The sequence below is a fragment of the Cyanistes caeruleus genome, chromosome 1 (genome assembly GCF_971803275.1).
Source record: "Cyanistes caeruleus chromosome 1, bCyaCae1.hap1.1, whole genome shotgun sequence".
In the NCBI taxonomy this organism is placed as follows: Eukaryota; Metazoa; Chordata; class Aves; order Passeriformes; family Paridae; genus Cyanistes; species Cyanistes caeruleus.
In genome coordinates, this window is record NC_141701.1 from 42,272,788 (window position 1) to 42,289,528 (window position 16,741).

The following is a 16,741-nucleotide window of genomic DNA, read 5'->3' on the forward strand; positions in this document are numbered from 1 at the left end:
TGGACAATGCAAAGAATACTCTATATTGCAGAGGAAAGATTCTTGGACTTTAGAAATAACTACTAATATCCATCTTCAATGTTCCCTGGTTTTGAAACTTGATTCTTTTCAGCTCTCTCTCTTTTTTTTTTTTATTTTATTTTTTTCCATATTGACTCCTTTGGCCTGAAACAGATTTTTAATACCACTAACTTATTCCCAAAGAACAGCCTATACAAGAACATCAAGAAAGGCCAAGCACTTGGCTACCCAGAAGCTTCTCAAATGGTCTGGTATTATCAAAATGATTTGATGTGACAGAACACTTTTTCAAAGACAAAAGCTAATTGAAGCAAAATTACAGATGTGATTTCAGCTTTGCAAATATATAGTAACATACTTCAAATCCATTTCTATACTTTCCCACCTCCTAAAATCACAGAAATTACTAATCTTTAGTAATTGCTTTCATGTTCATCCTTCTGACCTCACATGAAACAAGTCAAAGTCATTCTAACTAGTAAGAGACTTGATTCCAGCAGTCACTCTGTCTTCACAGAAGTTAATCTTTAAAAAAGTGTTTTCAAACCTAAGGCTGAAAAGCGCTTTTAAAGAACGAGTTAACATCCTTGTATATTGATTTCTCAGCAGGCTCCATGACACCTAGTATCTCTTTACTCCTGCAAGAACAGAGGAAGAAGTTGTCTGGACATCTTATCATTCTAGCTATAGAATATTAATAAGGGGCTAACTGCTCAATTTTGGAAAGCTGCTGCTGATCCAGAGGGCTTCAGGTTAATCAGGGAGGTTGTCAGAATCAGTAAAACAAAACTTGGTAGGTGAAAAGCGGGAGAGAGTCTTGATTCCCAAAGTAAACATGATTATATCACCACCAAAAATACTGGTTGTGAGTGAAAAAATTCATATTCATAGTAACAAAACTTACCATTTCAGAGTCTTGACTTTGTCCGGGAACTCTTACAGGCACTGCTGGAGGCCACAGACTGTCTATCAGACTAAACAGTCCTAATGCCCTTCAAAGAGACCAATAAAATCAGGTTTAAAATGTTTTCCAGTGTTACACATTATATTAAAAAGATTCATTAAGAAATGTAATCTAAACCACTGCATGATTATGAAAAAAATTTAAAATCATATTTGTTTTCTGGAAGCTGGTTTTGATTTGGTCTCGTTAAATCTCCATCGCTTCTGCTGCCGGGTGGAGAGGGAGGGAAGGGATGTATCACATCCAGTGACAAGCAAGTCATGTTTAATCCTTTGCCACAAACAGCTTGCTACATGATAGAATTCAGGGGAACTGGGGTAAATGGCAGCTTGGGAAGGACACAGATATCATCACAACTACTTTTAAAAAGGAGCTTTTAACTATTTGACTATTAAAAAGTTTTGCTTCTAACATCTTCATTTCTAGTGGGTGTTTTTTTGGGAGGTGCTGTGTGTTTGTGCTTTTTGCTGTGTTTTTTGTTGTTGTTGACAGCTGATTGTAACTGCTTTCAGGAAAGTCAGCAATTATCAGATACAGAGAAACAGCAGGCATGATTTTGTTAAGTACCTGTGCAGAGAACGACCTCCTTCCTACACAGCTGCTCACTCAGTTATGCTTTGTATTTATTAACTTTGAAATTTTCACACTTTTGATTTAAAAAACAAACATAAATTTAACAGCCTATTACATTCAGGTAAGATGTTGACCACTCTTCAGCAAACCAAGCTGTACTCTGCATCAGTTCAGTGGCTGCTTTGTGAGTTGATGGAACATCTTTGCTGGACAGGCAGAAGTAGCTGAGGGAGGGGAAACAGCTACAGATAACTAACTTGAAGAGACATGCATTTTTGAGTTAAAGCTCTGAGTTATCTTGTCCCAGTTCTGTGTTCTGTGCAGTTGAAGCACAGAGATCTGGATTTTAACCCCCCACTGCCTCCAAACTGTCTGTCCCTCCAATTAAGAAAACCACTATTTCTGAAACAACTCTAAGAAATGGAAGTCCAAAACTTGTTAAAAGTAATATTAGCTTCTAAACCCAACTGTTTAGAAGGAAACCACATACCCTGTTTACAGGGCTGAAGCACGTTGCAATATGCTGCTTCTCTTCAAGGGGTCATGGAAACTTTCCTTTTAAAGTTCTGCTTTTAGCTCACTTCTGCTTAAGCTTATTTATTTCTGCATTTCTTTAGTCCTTCTCTGGATCCTTAGACTTTGGGTGTCTACAGTGAGCTTCTCAGCATGCTTTTTCACTGCCTGTGATTCAGTGTTAATAGTGATGCCTTTGGACCAGCTCTGCAAGAAATTTTGTGGCTGAGGAGATCTTGGGGAATACAACTTGAGGTTCACAATTCAGGTAACAAGCTGGCAGACTAGAAAGACATTGTTGCTACCTGTAGTTGTATTTCCACATGAATGAACAGACTAGAGACACAAAAGTGATGCTCTTTTACAGAAAGGGACCCTCTGACTTACAAAGCATCATCTCCAAGTCTGTAAAAGGAGAGAGACTGGGATAGCTTTGTTGTTTGGAGGCTTTTTTTAATTTTAGTTTGGGTTTTTTTGGTTTGTTTTTTGTTTTTTAACAGTGATGACACTACAACACACAAAGTAATATTCCCTAGGTACTAAAGATACTTTACAGCAAACTGACCACTTCTTGAATCTTTGACTGGGGCAAGATTTTCTGGTTTGTATTGTACAGAATGATATCTGACACCAGAAAGGCCAATGCCCAGAGGAACTTACTGGTCTTGCTAGCTGGGAGATGAAAAAGGAGAGCTACAAAACGAGAGCAGAGCCTCCTGTAAAACTCCTGCAGTTACATAAGTGACCTTCCTCACACAACCCACGGCACAAGGTCGGAGCACAGATACAAATGTACCACAAACTCTGCACAGAGACTGCACATTTATCAACTTAGAGCAACTAAGGCATGTTGTTTATTGCATGTTCATTGATCCCTCATATGCATTTTTAAGTGTTTACAAAGGACATGAAGTTGTCCATTCCTCTTTAGCCCACTTATAACTTGTTATTCTGTGTCACAATATCTGAGACATGTGGTACATTTCCTTCTATTCTTTGTGCCCTTTTGGAGAAGGCCATCTACTGCTTGAACTAAGAGCACTTAATAGTAAATGACAGTATTTGTTTGCAAGCAGGCAGAGGATCAGTGCTGTGTGGGGTAAATCTCCTGAACATCTTGGCCCCATCACTTCTCAGACACCAGTCAGGCCAAGGGCAGAGACAAACCAAAGGATTAGCAAGTTCCAAATCACATCCTGCTGTGATCCTTGTTTATGAGCTGGGATGTTGTCTCCTGGAGCTCTCATCCCATCAGTCAGTGTCCCTGCTGGGGAGCTCCCTCATTGCTCCATCCACTTATACACCTCCAGAAAAGATAACTCTCTCTTTACTTAGGGGCTTCAACTTAGCAGTAGGGAGAATGAAGTGGGGGCACTGCCAATGGAGAAATGACAAAGACATTGTGTCCTCCTCTGTAGAAGATCATTATTCTCACAGAAAGAATAAAATTAATTCCCTTCACTGGCCAAGTAACACTCAAACTCCAGTTCAATCTGATTTGAACAATGGGTGCAGTTTATTCAATATGTGTAGCCTTCTTCAGCTATAGAGTCAGGACAAGAGATGAACAGCTGGCTCTGTGCTACAGTGAAGAGGCATGGTTAGCTCCCATGTGCATATGGAGCCTCTCTGGATACACAAGACAAAATTAAAACATTAAAATTTTGCTCTAAGAGTGTAATTACTAGGTACTTTGAAAAAAAAAAATTGATCACAAAAGGACAGACTTCTAAGAAAGGAAAAGCAGAATAAGAAGTGAGAAGAAACAAGCTCAAGGATCAAAAAGAAAAATGAACATGTAAAGTATTTTGAATAACCATTTTTTTTTCTTTTATGTCAGAGACTAGGGCTCTATTGTAGTACTCTATAACTTTGAAAAAAAAAGACTGAATGTATAGCAGGAGAAAGACAAAAAAAAAATCTATGAGATTCAAAATGACAGACTCTACTATTTTCCACGCCAGGCTTAACTCTGTGTTTGGTAAAACAAATTTTGTCCCATTCCAAATATGTATGCTTCCACTGTTTAACACCAACACAATAAGACTACCAGTAACTCCAATGGAGTGTTACAGTAAAGATTTCCACATAAATTTGGATTTATGACAGGTAGGTACGCCTCTCTTCTACAAGCCCACATCTTCAAGCTTTGCTTATGTATAATGAGATTTTATATATGTGTGTATACATACATATAATAAGTAAAATTTTGGTGTCCTTCATTATTTTTATTATGCAATGTCTTCAAAAGACACCTGTCTTAATCTTTCCTTGCAAAACTTCAGTATATCTTTCTCTGTATTCATAAATGCAGACTGCCTGTTGTGTATCCAGACATCAGGCAGAGATTTTTAAAGATATAACACTGCTAAACAGGCTAAATACATGACTGATAAACCAGTACTTACACTACCAGAACATTTCTGATCCTGTGGAAATTCCACTTATTTCGTACTACAAGCTGTGCTTCAAAAGTCAAACAACTCTGATTTTTCAAAACTGCAATTCACTGATTCTGACCTGGCAACTTATTTCATAACCTAATAAGAAGATTTTGTTTATTTCTCTCAAAAGCATGAAGTTTCAGCTACAGTTCTGGTCCAAGAACGTTGTGTGTGCCATGCCTGATCCAACTTTTAACATACGGCTTACAGTTTGGGGGATTTTTCAACTTTAATAATCATAACAGGCTCAGGGGAAAATTACTAGAGGGAGAAAATACCAGCAATATCAGAAAAAAGAAGGCACACAAACAGGGAAAAAATGTGTAAGGTTTACAGCAAGGAACAGAAAGATGCTAGGATTCTCTTCCAACATCTTCCACAGATTTGCTCTGAGGACTTTGGGACTTGGAACTTTTCTGCTTCCTCCTCTCCTACTTCATAAACTTTCTGTCTGAAACAAAACAGTTTTCTTTGGCAACGTCAGTCTCAATTATTAAGAACTCAAAAATAAAGCAATTCCTAGCCCACTGTGCAAAACTAAGAAATTCCTTAATAATCACCTAGACTGCGTAAGCTTCAGCTGTCAAGGGACAAGCAATCCAAATACAAAGCTGATACTGCAGGCTCTCTCTCTCCCTCCCTTTAACTGACCTACTAAGATCTTGCAGTGCACAAACTATGCAACACCACATTTCCTTATTCTTGAGTAATAAAAGCAACAAAATCACAAAGTGAAAATCTGAGCCTACTCAACCAGCATCTTTGTCAAAATACAAACAGGGAGGAAGGGCTGCTGAGCTTTCCCCCCCAACCCAGGTTTTATTTAGATATATGGAATTATATAGTTGAATGATTTAAATAGTTTAGTAATTCAATTTTTTATAGTATATTAGAAATTTCACATACTATACTAAACCACTGAAATTATACTATAGAACTACTTTTGATTCAATATGGATATGCCTATGTTATTCTCCAATGCTGATTATTAAATAGATTAATGACACAAGCCCTAAGACACAATCAGCAGCCCATGTTTATTAAAGAATAGAAAATTCAGGAAATAAAAAACTTCATTTCTGATATAAAAGCAGCCATAGAAATTAATATAAAAATAATGCAAATATTCAAAACTTCAATGTGATTATTGTAATTATGCTTTAAATGACACTCAACTTTTAACCACAGAAATTACTGAGGTGTTTCAGGACCTCAGAACCCAGAGGCGTGGGTGGATCTTTTAGATGGCAGTCTTTTTGGAGGAGGGAAAACCAAAGGAAGGAAGTTATGACCTCCTTGCTCTGCAGAGAGTTCTTACTATTACATTTCCTGTTAATGTCCAGCGGTTGAAACACTTACTTGTGCAGCAGTTAGCAGCAGTCCTTTCTTCTGAGGACAAAACAAAATGCAGAGAAAGTATACAGTGAAGAGCAAAGGGAAAAAAATGAGAGAAATTGAGGCCAGAGAAGTATGTGACTCAAATGGAAAAAAAATAGAAAAGAATGAAAACCCTCAAGCACAACAGTGACCACTATACACATACAGGGAGATTTCACATTTCAGTGCCTAACATTTGAAAGTTTAAAATAACAAACAATAGAAGCCAACTTGAAAATGTAGAAATTTATCAGAAAAACATAACACTGGTTGATGAACTCAATATTCAGAGCCTGTTTAGTGTAGAGGAAAACCCAACAGATAGTACAGCCTGCCATGAATTAAATATTGGCTCAAAAGCCAAAGCTTATGAGTTGATGTATCCTTCAAAGTGTTTTAGCCTATCCAACACAAGTGTGGATTTTAGTACTCTACATGCAGCAGTTGCCTCCTCTTTTGAAGATTATTAACCACATTTTCAATCTGGGGACAAAATTTTTACTGATTCCCTGTGCTCTTCCTGCCCCCTCCATTTTTAAATTGCTGTCATCTTTTCTGCTCTGCTGCAGAGAAACTCTTCATGTTTCTAACATATAAGAACGCATAAAAAGAAGCAGGTACATTTGCTATACTTAGCAGTAAAACAACTCAATGGTAGGAAAATCAGGTGAAAAGCCCAAATTGTCAAAATCAAATTATTATTCTGTGTGGAATTCCAGGTAGGGCTAAAAAAAAAAAAATAAATCAGTATTTCTTGTTGATAAAGCCAGATCTCTAACTCCAAAGATTATTTCAGATCATTGAAATGAATTTCTGGTAGGAAGCAGGAACCATGACAATTTATAGGTTATTTACTCCTGAAGCATTTTAGTGAGTGCTCAGCTCCTGCATCTAATTGCATTCATTTAGTTCCTGGTTATACCTGACATACCTGAACCATGCCTAGGACCTATTAAAAGAGGGGGCTTGCATGTGCTGCAGCTGGATTCTCAACCAGCATTCCTGCCTCTAGCAGCACACCCCCAAAATCTCACTTCCTCTTCCTCAAGGGGCTGAATTTAACACATGAGGCAGTGGGAGGGTGAGGGTGAGAACCAGAGCCTCTAAGGAGACAACACCACCAGCAGCCTTTCAGTTAATATTTTTCAGTCTTCTCCCTTTAAACCTCTGTACTTTCTTTCTTTTTTTGCTGATACCAAGCATGAAGTCCAGGGAATAGCTGCAGGAAAGGTTACGTGACAAGTATGAATGAGAGGGTGAAGAGAAAAGCTGTCAGGAAACAGATACTGAACCACACAAGTTCAGTCAGTTGCCACACTACTGCTTCCTACTTTACCCAACAGGCTCACAGAGTAGAAGAACTGCTGGAAATCAGGCACTGAACAAGCCATGGCAACTCTGCCATGACTCAGCCATGTCCTTTTGTCTGACAGGATTGCTAGGAACTGGACTGCAAACACCACTTCCTTTACTGGACTGCAAAGGGAAGGGTTTCTTGCAGGGATGGTTTAGGGGAGTATGCTTTATGTGGCTTTGAAAACCACCTCAATTAGTAACAGACCTTCAAATGACCTACGTGAGACCCTACTACTTGTCAAAACATATTGAAAACCAATATTCAACATTAAAAGTGCTTCTCTCAATGTAAGGTTACTGTCATTCCAATTTTTCACAGAGCTGATTGTTGTCAAGACAGGACATGGTTGTGTAAGTTCTTATCCCACTTTTCTCTTGGAACACAAGTGTTTTCTTATCAGAGAAGAAATGTGTTTAGTTTCTTTAGCACTCCTTAACAGTACAGGTCTGTTCCAAAGATCAAGTAACGTGTTCAGCAGGGTTTTCCCCTGGGTGTAAAATACCCTTTATCGTAGGCTAAGAGGTTTTTCGCCCTTGGAATGAAACTTCAGCAACAACAGCAGTTTTAAAATTGCATTTACCAGAATGATGTCAAACAGTACTCTGAATTAAGTATTTGATGATGAGGATGGATGACAGCCTGGAAAATTTTTTGAACAATAACAGTGGTCCATTGATGCAAAATGCTTGAGAACCTCTTGTATCTATTAGCAAATCACCTGTGTCTCACAGAGGTACTGAGGAAGCATTCTGTCCCTGATTACAATCCAAGTGACTGTGGGACAACATGAACATATGGGATCTTATTAGCCATTCCTGGCTTTCTCCAGATCACGTGCTTCACAGGCACACACAAAAAAAGTCATTACTTTTCCCTCATATAGCCTACATTTTCTTCCCTTTTATCCACTTTAAAAGCCACTGTCAGACTCCAGGAAACAAGAAGTTTCAAAGCCATCTCCCTTCAAAAAGTAATTGGTGCTCTCCAAAAAAAAAAAAAAAAAAAAAGAAAAAAGAAAACAACCCAAACCGGCAGCAGTCTTTCTTGCAGGGCAGACCACATAGTTCTTACTCACTCATGTGCTGCAAGCCAAGGTTGGGCACTCACAGGCATAACCCATCATGTGCTTAGATACACCAGTGGCTCTGGAAATCCATTTATCCAGTGGCAATGAGTTCTACAGCTTAATTATGCTCTCTGAGAGTAAGTACTCCCTTGTATTCATTTCAGCTATGGCTTTACTGTGGTTTCCATCACACCTAGAATGTGTCCCAAACACTTAAAGTAATAAAAAGTTATAAAGCAGAACTTAGGCTTAAACAATTAAGAAAAAAATAAATCCCTGAACAATTCCCCCACCCACCCATCTTGTACAATGAAATCACGTTTTAACCGCTGCACTGTCCCTGAAGCTACACTATACCCATTTTCTTTTAATGTTCCCTAGCAGGGTTACCACCAGCACAGCTCCAGCTGAGCCACCAACATTTTCAGCAGTGCTTCTTCTAAAGGTCCTCAGAATAGCCAGAAGTAAGTTACTGCTGCTTTGAAACAGAATTTACATTATGAAAAGTCTGTCTCTTATTAGTTAGGCAGAGTACTGGAAGCACCAGCAGCCAGTTGTAAAACTTCATTTGTATCCAGAATTCCAAAGCCATTATTTAATTTGCTTGGAAAAAATGTAACTTGAAAAAAAAAAGCCAGCAAAATAATTAAATAAGAAGACGTGTTTGTTATTAAAGATCCATAAAAATGCAAGTAGGCTCGAAATCCAAAGGCTCTGAAAATTAACACTGCAAGTACATAAAAAGAAAAGCATACTGAATAGAGCTGGCTGGAAAACAACAATTCCATTTTGCTAAACATTTCAAGGCTTTGAAATTCGTTTTTGTTCCAATATGAAACAAAAATGAGACTTTCTCAAAGTTTTCATGAAATGAGAATGAGAAAAAGAATATTCACTCCCTCTGGACCTGAAAAAAGTCTTCCCAACAAAGCTGTCTCCAAAATAGATAATGTTTCCATGAAACATTCTGGTTTTGATGAAACAGCATTTTTCAACAGGAAAAAAAGTGTCAGCAGAAATACCATAGCCATTCTAACAGCAAAGGCTTATCTAGATCGGATGCTTGTACGAATAAATTATGTTGAGAACTGAACCAATCTACTCATATTTATATAGGTCCCCATGAGAACATTGTATCACTCTCCTTAGTAAGATACTCTGAAAGATAATCGATCTATTTAATTTTTTTTCTTGACTAAAGATATTTTTATTTGAAGAACATAGCAGGAATCACAGAATAAGCAAAATCTGAGATGTGCCATAAGCCAATTTGTTCCTTACCTGGGGGAATTTTTCTATAAAGTTGTTGACATTGCTATTCCAAAATAAGAATGGTTTTAAGATTTGCAAGATTTTTTTTATTTTTTTTTAAAGAAACTTACATTGTGGTTCTAAAGCCATATAGATGTAACAGAATTAAGCTCTCATATACTAAAGGAAAGTCTGTGCTTGAAACTTCAAGCCATACTGGGCAGCACAGTAGAAAAAGTTCTGCAGTGAAAGTGAGGTGAACTAAAGTTTTTAAGTCTCTGAATCCACTGAAGAGGAAGAAAACACTCATGTTTTATGAAATATTGCACATAGTAATTCTTTACTCTGCTAAGTGTGTATTTGTACATTAGCTTGTTTATGCTCATTTTGGAGAATGGTTGGCATAAGCATAACTGGGTGCCCCAAAAGTGGCAATGAGAACATTTGCTTGAACAAAGCCAGGTTCAGTTGTTCCAAAGAATGTTGGTCACAGAAATAAATAAAAAAGGCAGCTCATCTTTGCCCGTCACAGCAAGCAATATGTTCTTCCATTAATTGTTCTCACCTTCCTCTTGTAGTTCTCTGCAAAATTTTCATTCCAGCTAAGCAGCAGGATTTTCCTTCCCATCTCCTGCAGTACTGCTCAATGTCATCTGTGGAACTCAGGGACTGCAGCTGCACTTCACTGAACATGCCATAGGCATCCTGGACAAGGAGGCATAACCTGCAAAACATTCCTCCATTACTCACTGGCATCTGTTCATAACAAATCAGTGAGCAAAGTTCTGAAAATGATATTACAAACTTCAGGACAGGGCTTATCCTCTACAGCATCTGCTGAATTCCTATTGAGTAACGTATCAATAAACAAACCCAACATCATTAAAGGTTTTCTCACGTACGTTTTCAGGACATAACAGGGCCATGAAGCAGAGAAGCCTGACTAAAACAAAGAGTACAGGGCTTGCACTGGGGATCAGATTAATTAACTGCTATGCATATGTGGCTTGTGTACTTAAAAACGAAGAAAGTTGAATTTTTGCCTTACTTGAGGTGAATTCTACAACAAAGACAGAACAACAACAGAAACATAAATATGTGTGTGTTTATAAATATAAAAGTTCTGCTTAGAAGTAAGCAAAGCAACATACTTCACAAGTAATAATCACCAAGACTGGCAAAGCAAGCATTACATTTTCTCACACTTTTTAAAAAAAAAGAATCCTCAGGATGCAAAAAAGAATGAAACATCAATTTTTCTTCAAAGAAGAACAAAACTAAACAAAACAACATAAAACTGGAGACTGGTATATTCAGAGTTGGGTATGAAGCCTAGAGGAGCTATTTTAAGAAGGTAATTAAAGAACCTGCTAAACAAACAATTTGATTAAAATCTATGGAAGTAGGGGCTGTAGGGCTGGGAAGTATTGCTTAACCAACTTGATGGCATTTTGAGAAGATAGTACTGTCATAACAGATAAGGCAAAATCAGTGGATGTCATACATTTAGATAGTCAAAAGCACATTTCACAAGATTCTGCACCTGAGATGAGCAGCCACGATAGCATGAGTCATGCAGGGCTGGAGGAAGGAGGCCCCTGTCTACAATATTGGTTTTAATTGCCTCAGAAAGAGACAGTTAAGCATGGAAACTTTTCAAAGGGAAACAAAATTTACCTTTGAGGGCAGCACACACATCTTTGTTTCCAAATAAAACTCAGAGGTGCACTAGGCAGCAGAATTCACTTCATTTCAAAGGTACATGCCAAAACTACCCTCCCCAGAGCAGCACCATTGTTCCCAGCAAGCCAACTCCAACTGCTTTTGGAACACATCCTAAAATGTACATGCACCCTGAAAGCATTCAGCAGCAGTCATTATATCTTTATAAAATAAATTTCAAATTAAATGAGCTCCTACACTGGAGAAATCCACATTTCTTCACATGGAAAAGTAGGCACTTAAAAGAACACTAATCACACTTTCCTTGCTCATGATGAAGTGTCTAACTTTGGCTCAGACACTCAAGAAGGCTGCATTTGATGCAAGATACAACCCCAAAGGCTTTCTGACATCAGCAGTTGTGCAAGCACCAGCTAAGAGTCCTCATTTTCTCAAATTCTGGTGCTGGTTTTGAGGAGCAGGGAGGGATAGGACTGGGTACAAAGACTCCCATATTTTCCCCTACCTCTAGCTACAAAGGTCCCATACAAACGAAGTCATCATCAGAAAAAAAAAACCCAAAACAAACTAGAAGAACTAGGTTTGCCTGCTGCTTTCCATGTTAGGACTTTGCAATCAGTTAAGAACTCCCCTGAGCTTTAACTGATTTGACTGAAACTCCCCATGATATTGTTATGTTTGGAAAACCAGAGTTCATATTCTCTGAACGTTTCTGAAAATCAGATTGAGGGGAACCGGAAAAACAAAGTTCTGCCTATGTTAACAAATTGTTGACTGTTAATTGTGAAAAATTAGCCCTCTGTATCTCGGAGCAAGAAGGGCCAACTGAATTAGTGTCTCAGATCAGATCAGTTCAGCAGTCTCTTAACTGATCACTGGAATTTCTCATATCTTTAGTGAGACATAACTGAACACAAGTAAGTCTCAGACTAGCTGGCACCAGGGTCATATTAAGTCCTCTGGGACATGTTAATTGCCCAAATAAAACTAGCTTGGTTGGTGCTGAAGACATCAGTCACTAAAAGAGCATTTTCCAAGTCCTTTTAAGTCAAGCAAAGAGATGGTTTCTGTCAAACATGGGAATCTCAACTCCCTGCATCCCTGGACACCGATTTCCATTCCTTTGCGGTGGCACATAAATGGCTAGGACAGGAAACTGATCTGACCAAAAAATACTGTAGCCAAATCATCATGAGCAGCAGCATCATCTGAGTTCCTTGATAATCAACTCTGTAAACTCCTAGTTGCATGGAGTTACTGCTTCTGGGCAAGGATGTATTTTCTTTGAAGCTCCCACTCCAGCAGTCCAGTGTATGCAGCACATACAGGAATCTCAGGTCATATGATAGGAGAACAGTCATCTTATGACCATGCTCAATGCAGAGAAGAACTCTGTTGTTTGAGGCTTCTACCAGTAGTGTTCCCATTCGCACTGGGAATACATTCATGATTATTGGCATCATGGAGGAACACAAAGCAGCAGATTCCAAGTACCTTTGCTCTGTCAGGTTTGTACACAAGAGCAGACAGACACTGTATTTGCTACACTGGCATTTAACAGTGTCCAAAACGTAGCCACAGTTTCTCTGCAACATGCATTTAAAATAAAATGTTTGTATTCACTCACTTGGAAGTCAGAAATTCATTAATAACCCTTCAGACGCCAAATTTCAGTCTAAGAGAGAAATATCCCAGATTAACACCATGAAGAGAAGTCCACAAACACATTCTCCCTGCTTCACCATGCCTTTAAAACAGTATCAATGCATGATGGCAAAACCTTGTAGTGCTATAGGTATTTGAGGGACAACTTATTTTTCCACTTAATGACTATCATGAAATCAGCTGCATCCCACAACAGACTCAGCAATGCACTTGGAGAACTACCCTCTTGTTCTTTGGAACTGGTTCTGTTCTATGGATTTTGTACATGCTGTCAGCATCACTGACAGTAGCAGCTGCATTCAGAGCCTATTGATTCATGACCTTAACTTCCTTCTTATTTCCCTTGACTTCACTTTATTCCAAGAACAGTGCATTTGGATTATTTTCCCATGTTGCAGTGTTGCTCTCATATTACAGCAAATGTTCTCACAAATTAACTTTTAGCAGGCAGTCTAACTGTGATTAAAGCAAACAGCTTGTCCCATTACTTTTTTTCCCCCCTTTGAACCTCACTACCATTATGAAAACCCACATCAAAATTATGAGAAAAGCTGCAAAGCCAAAATGAGTATCTGCCCCCAGGAATCCAGCATTTATGTTTTGTGCACATCTATAGGAAATGCCTTTTTTTCATAAAATGTGGATTTGTATCAGTTAATAAGGTTAAACGTACCTTTACCAAAGCCTTGTCTGCATGCATAGTACTGAACTGTTAGAAAGAAACGACAGGCAACATCTTCAATTTAATCAGTGCTGCTTGTGCAGGGAGGAAATAAAGGCCATCTTTATTTTTGGGACAACAGGACGTAAGCCTGTGTAAGACCCTCAGCTTAAAATATGGGAAACTGAAATGTCTCATGTAAAATAGCAGAGAATTCACTCCTGGAGAGAGGAGTAGCAGGAAAGCCAGTAGAGGAATAAATGCTGGAGATGCAGACTAAGGAAAAGGTGAAGTATGACACATTGGTAATAGCAAAGGGGGCAGAGATAGGGAATGATAAGAAGTGAGGCAGAGTTTAGCTTTTTTTTTTTTTTAATGCAATGACACAGAAAGTCTCATGCAAAAGCTTGGGAAGATTTTGCTAATTTGCTAATAGCCAGAAGCAAGGATGGGGGCTGGAGGAAGATGAGGCTGATTACTGTGCATTATTTCTATGACTGTGCTGATCTTTAGGACAAAATGTCTCCCACTGGAAATCTGGAGAGGATTACAGGATTAATGCCATGCCCTTCTCCCAGTTAGTCACTCTTCATGGGTAAAGGGTAAGCCCTTCTTTTATTAATATGTTTTTATGCATGAAAAAATCATCTCTCTCCATGCTGCTGCCTTTTATCAAGCAGTTGACTTTCTGGAGAAGTAAGGGCAATGAAAACCTTCTCCATTTTTGGTCACCTCCAGCCTCCTCAGCAACTAGTGGAAAAGAATAAGAAAAGGAAGATCTGCCTGCAGAGTAGATGAGAGTGCAGGGAGGCCAGAACAGACTGATTACACAGACACTGAGTCTTGGGAAAACAAACAGCAGAAATTTGTCATGAGCAGATCTTAACCAACAAGTAATTGTTTTAGCCTTGGGTCGGAGGACAACTGTGTGGCCCAGGGCAGCTCTCCTCCATGCACAGCTAAGCTGTGCAGTAAAGCACAAAGGACAGGACAGCCAGACAAACCCCACCACCTTTGCAGCACTCTGCACAGACCTCATTATTGCTCTTTCTTTGGAAGGGAGTGAAAGGGGGGAATGGGAAAATGCCTGAGAACTAATTGACTCGTATTAGCTCTGATATTTGCTCATTCTTTATCTTAACCATCCATGAGACAGCTGCTGCTGCTTTGTTTGTCAGGAGGACTTCTTATCTCTGTGAGGTGCGGTCCTAGCAGAGGCATAAAGCACACGTACATAAACACACACAAACAAAACCCCCTCTCCCTTCATCACCAGAGGCACAACACTACCTACACAACTCCAATTCAGCAACTTGTCTGGTCAAGTCTCAAGGTGGAGCTGATTAACTCCTGCTAATATGGCTCAGATTCAAATTGCAACCTGCAGGACACCACCCTACCTGGGTTTAATTTATCCCTACCTTCTGAACTCCTTGCACTCACCATACCCATACAGTAACTGAAAAATCAGAGCACAGGGACAAACTGCCCATCTTCCCCCTTTTAACACTAGCAGGATTTCTCTATTAAAAACATGCAATAAGTTCCTTCATGCTCCCTTTTGAAAAGAATGTAACCACTGTAGCCTTCTTTGGGGAGATACAAGATTTAGAGTTTTCTGCTTAAAATCCATACTGTTTGCTGTCAATAAAAAGTAACTGAAGCTCTACAGAACACCATTATGGATTGAATGCTACAAATACAAATTAATGATGATGGTAACTATCTCCTTCCCTGCACAGGTTGCAGAGGCACACAGGTGCTGAAGAAAACACAAGCACCATCCTTTCCAGTTTATAAGAGGAATGTCAAGCTGGAAGAAAAATCCTGGTCCAAGTACAGACATTTCTAGTGCCCAGCCTGATGCTCTGGTTTGAACCACTGACATGAACAAAATAGCGATAATTTGCTTTGAATAATGTAGGTTTAAAATCACTGAAAAGTACAGTTTGTTGTCATGTATGTTTTTATTTGGCAACTGTGGAAAGGCTCAGAAGGAAAGAAAGAAAAAGGCAGTTCTGGAGTCCTGGACCTGGCAGAAGTATTGGTGGAAACTGCACACGTGATAGGAGTACCACCTGGGAAATTACCTGGTCTTATTATCTCAGCATCTCAAATAAGAAAATATGTAGCAGAGGCCTCTCAGGTCTCAGGAAAGGAAACTTTTATTTTTGCAGACACCTCCTAACAGAGGATTTCTGTAACACACTTGCAAATACCACAGTAACTATACCAAGTCCCTTATTTTGGATTTTCCTTGCTTTTCATTATCAGTTTTTATACTCATGTTAAAAAATTGAGTGAGAGTGGTTATAAGATAACTGTTGCTTATTTTTATTCACTTCCTTGAATCATCACATAGTTCAACACAAACTGGAAAATCAAATACCACTTCCACAAGGTCTTTCATGATTCCCTGCCTGCTGATTGCTTTTTCCATTTCTTCATTCATGTTAATCCTTCCACCTACTATTTTCTGCCTGTGGCCTGAAGAAGCAGCACTTCTGTGGGAAACAGTTTTTGTGCGTAGGAAGAGACCTGTATGAGCCAAGCGTGTCAGCAGAGCTACCTTTTTAATGCAGAATGTGCTGGTAGAGAACAGGGCTGCAGAGCACTGCAAACGTTCCCACTCAAAACATGGAACACCACCTGCCTGGTGGGAGCTACATACAACTTGTCAGGAATTGGTGCAGCACGAAAGCCAGCTTTTTGTACTTGCTGTGACAACCACAGCTTCACACGTGACAATTTTTTCTGCAAAAAACATTTCTTATATGAAGTTTTCACGTGACACCACATGAACTTTTTAAACTCTCCATCTGACACTGTCTCTAAGTGCACTTTTGAATGAAACTGCTGATCTGTGTGTTTTGTTTGTACATGGTATTTCTCTCAAAAGTAAACAAAACATCTAAAACCATAAAAAGACATTCCTGACAACCACTCAAACACGATATAGAACCTAAGCTGTAATTTCAAACAGTTACAGAGTTGCATTTGAAAAATATTTTCAGTATCATGGATAGCTTCGCTTATGTCAGACTCAAAAATGAATAATGAAGTTGTTCTACATTCATAGCTTGAATCCAAAGTAATTATGCCATGTAAGTCAATTTTAATAGTGATAGCTGGTTTGGAAGACACAGAGAGTTAAGGAAAAATAACT

The 16,741-nt window shown here is 38.8% G+C and overlaps 1 protein-coding gene across 3 annotated transcripts in view; it reads right to left on the reverse strand.

The window, feature by feature from the left end:
* The window catches only part of SPIDR (scaffold protein involved in DNA repair), a 194,405-nt gene that overhangs the window by 16,874 nt on the left and 160,790 nt on the right, over nt 1–16,741 (reverse strand). For all 3 annotated transcript variants that reach the window (XM_086888531.1, XM_086888544.1, XM_023921152.2), the window contains 2 exons: nt 10,132–10,290; nt 926–1,013 (listed from right to left, as the gene is read on the reverse strand). In XM_086888531.1, the coding sequence (XP_086744657.1) occupies nt 926–1,013; nt 10,132–10,290 (247 nt within the window). The remainder of the gene's footprint in view (nt 1–925; nt 1,014–10,131; nt 10,291–16,741) is intronic.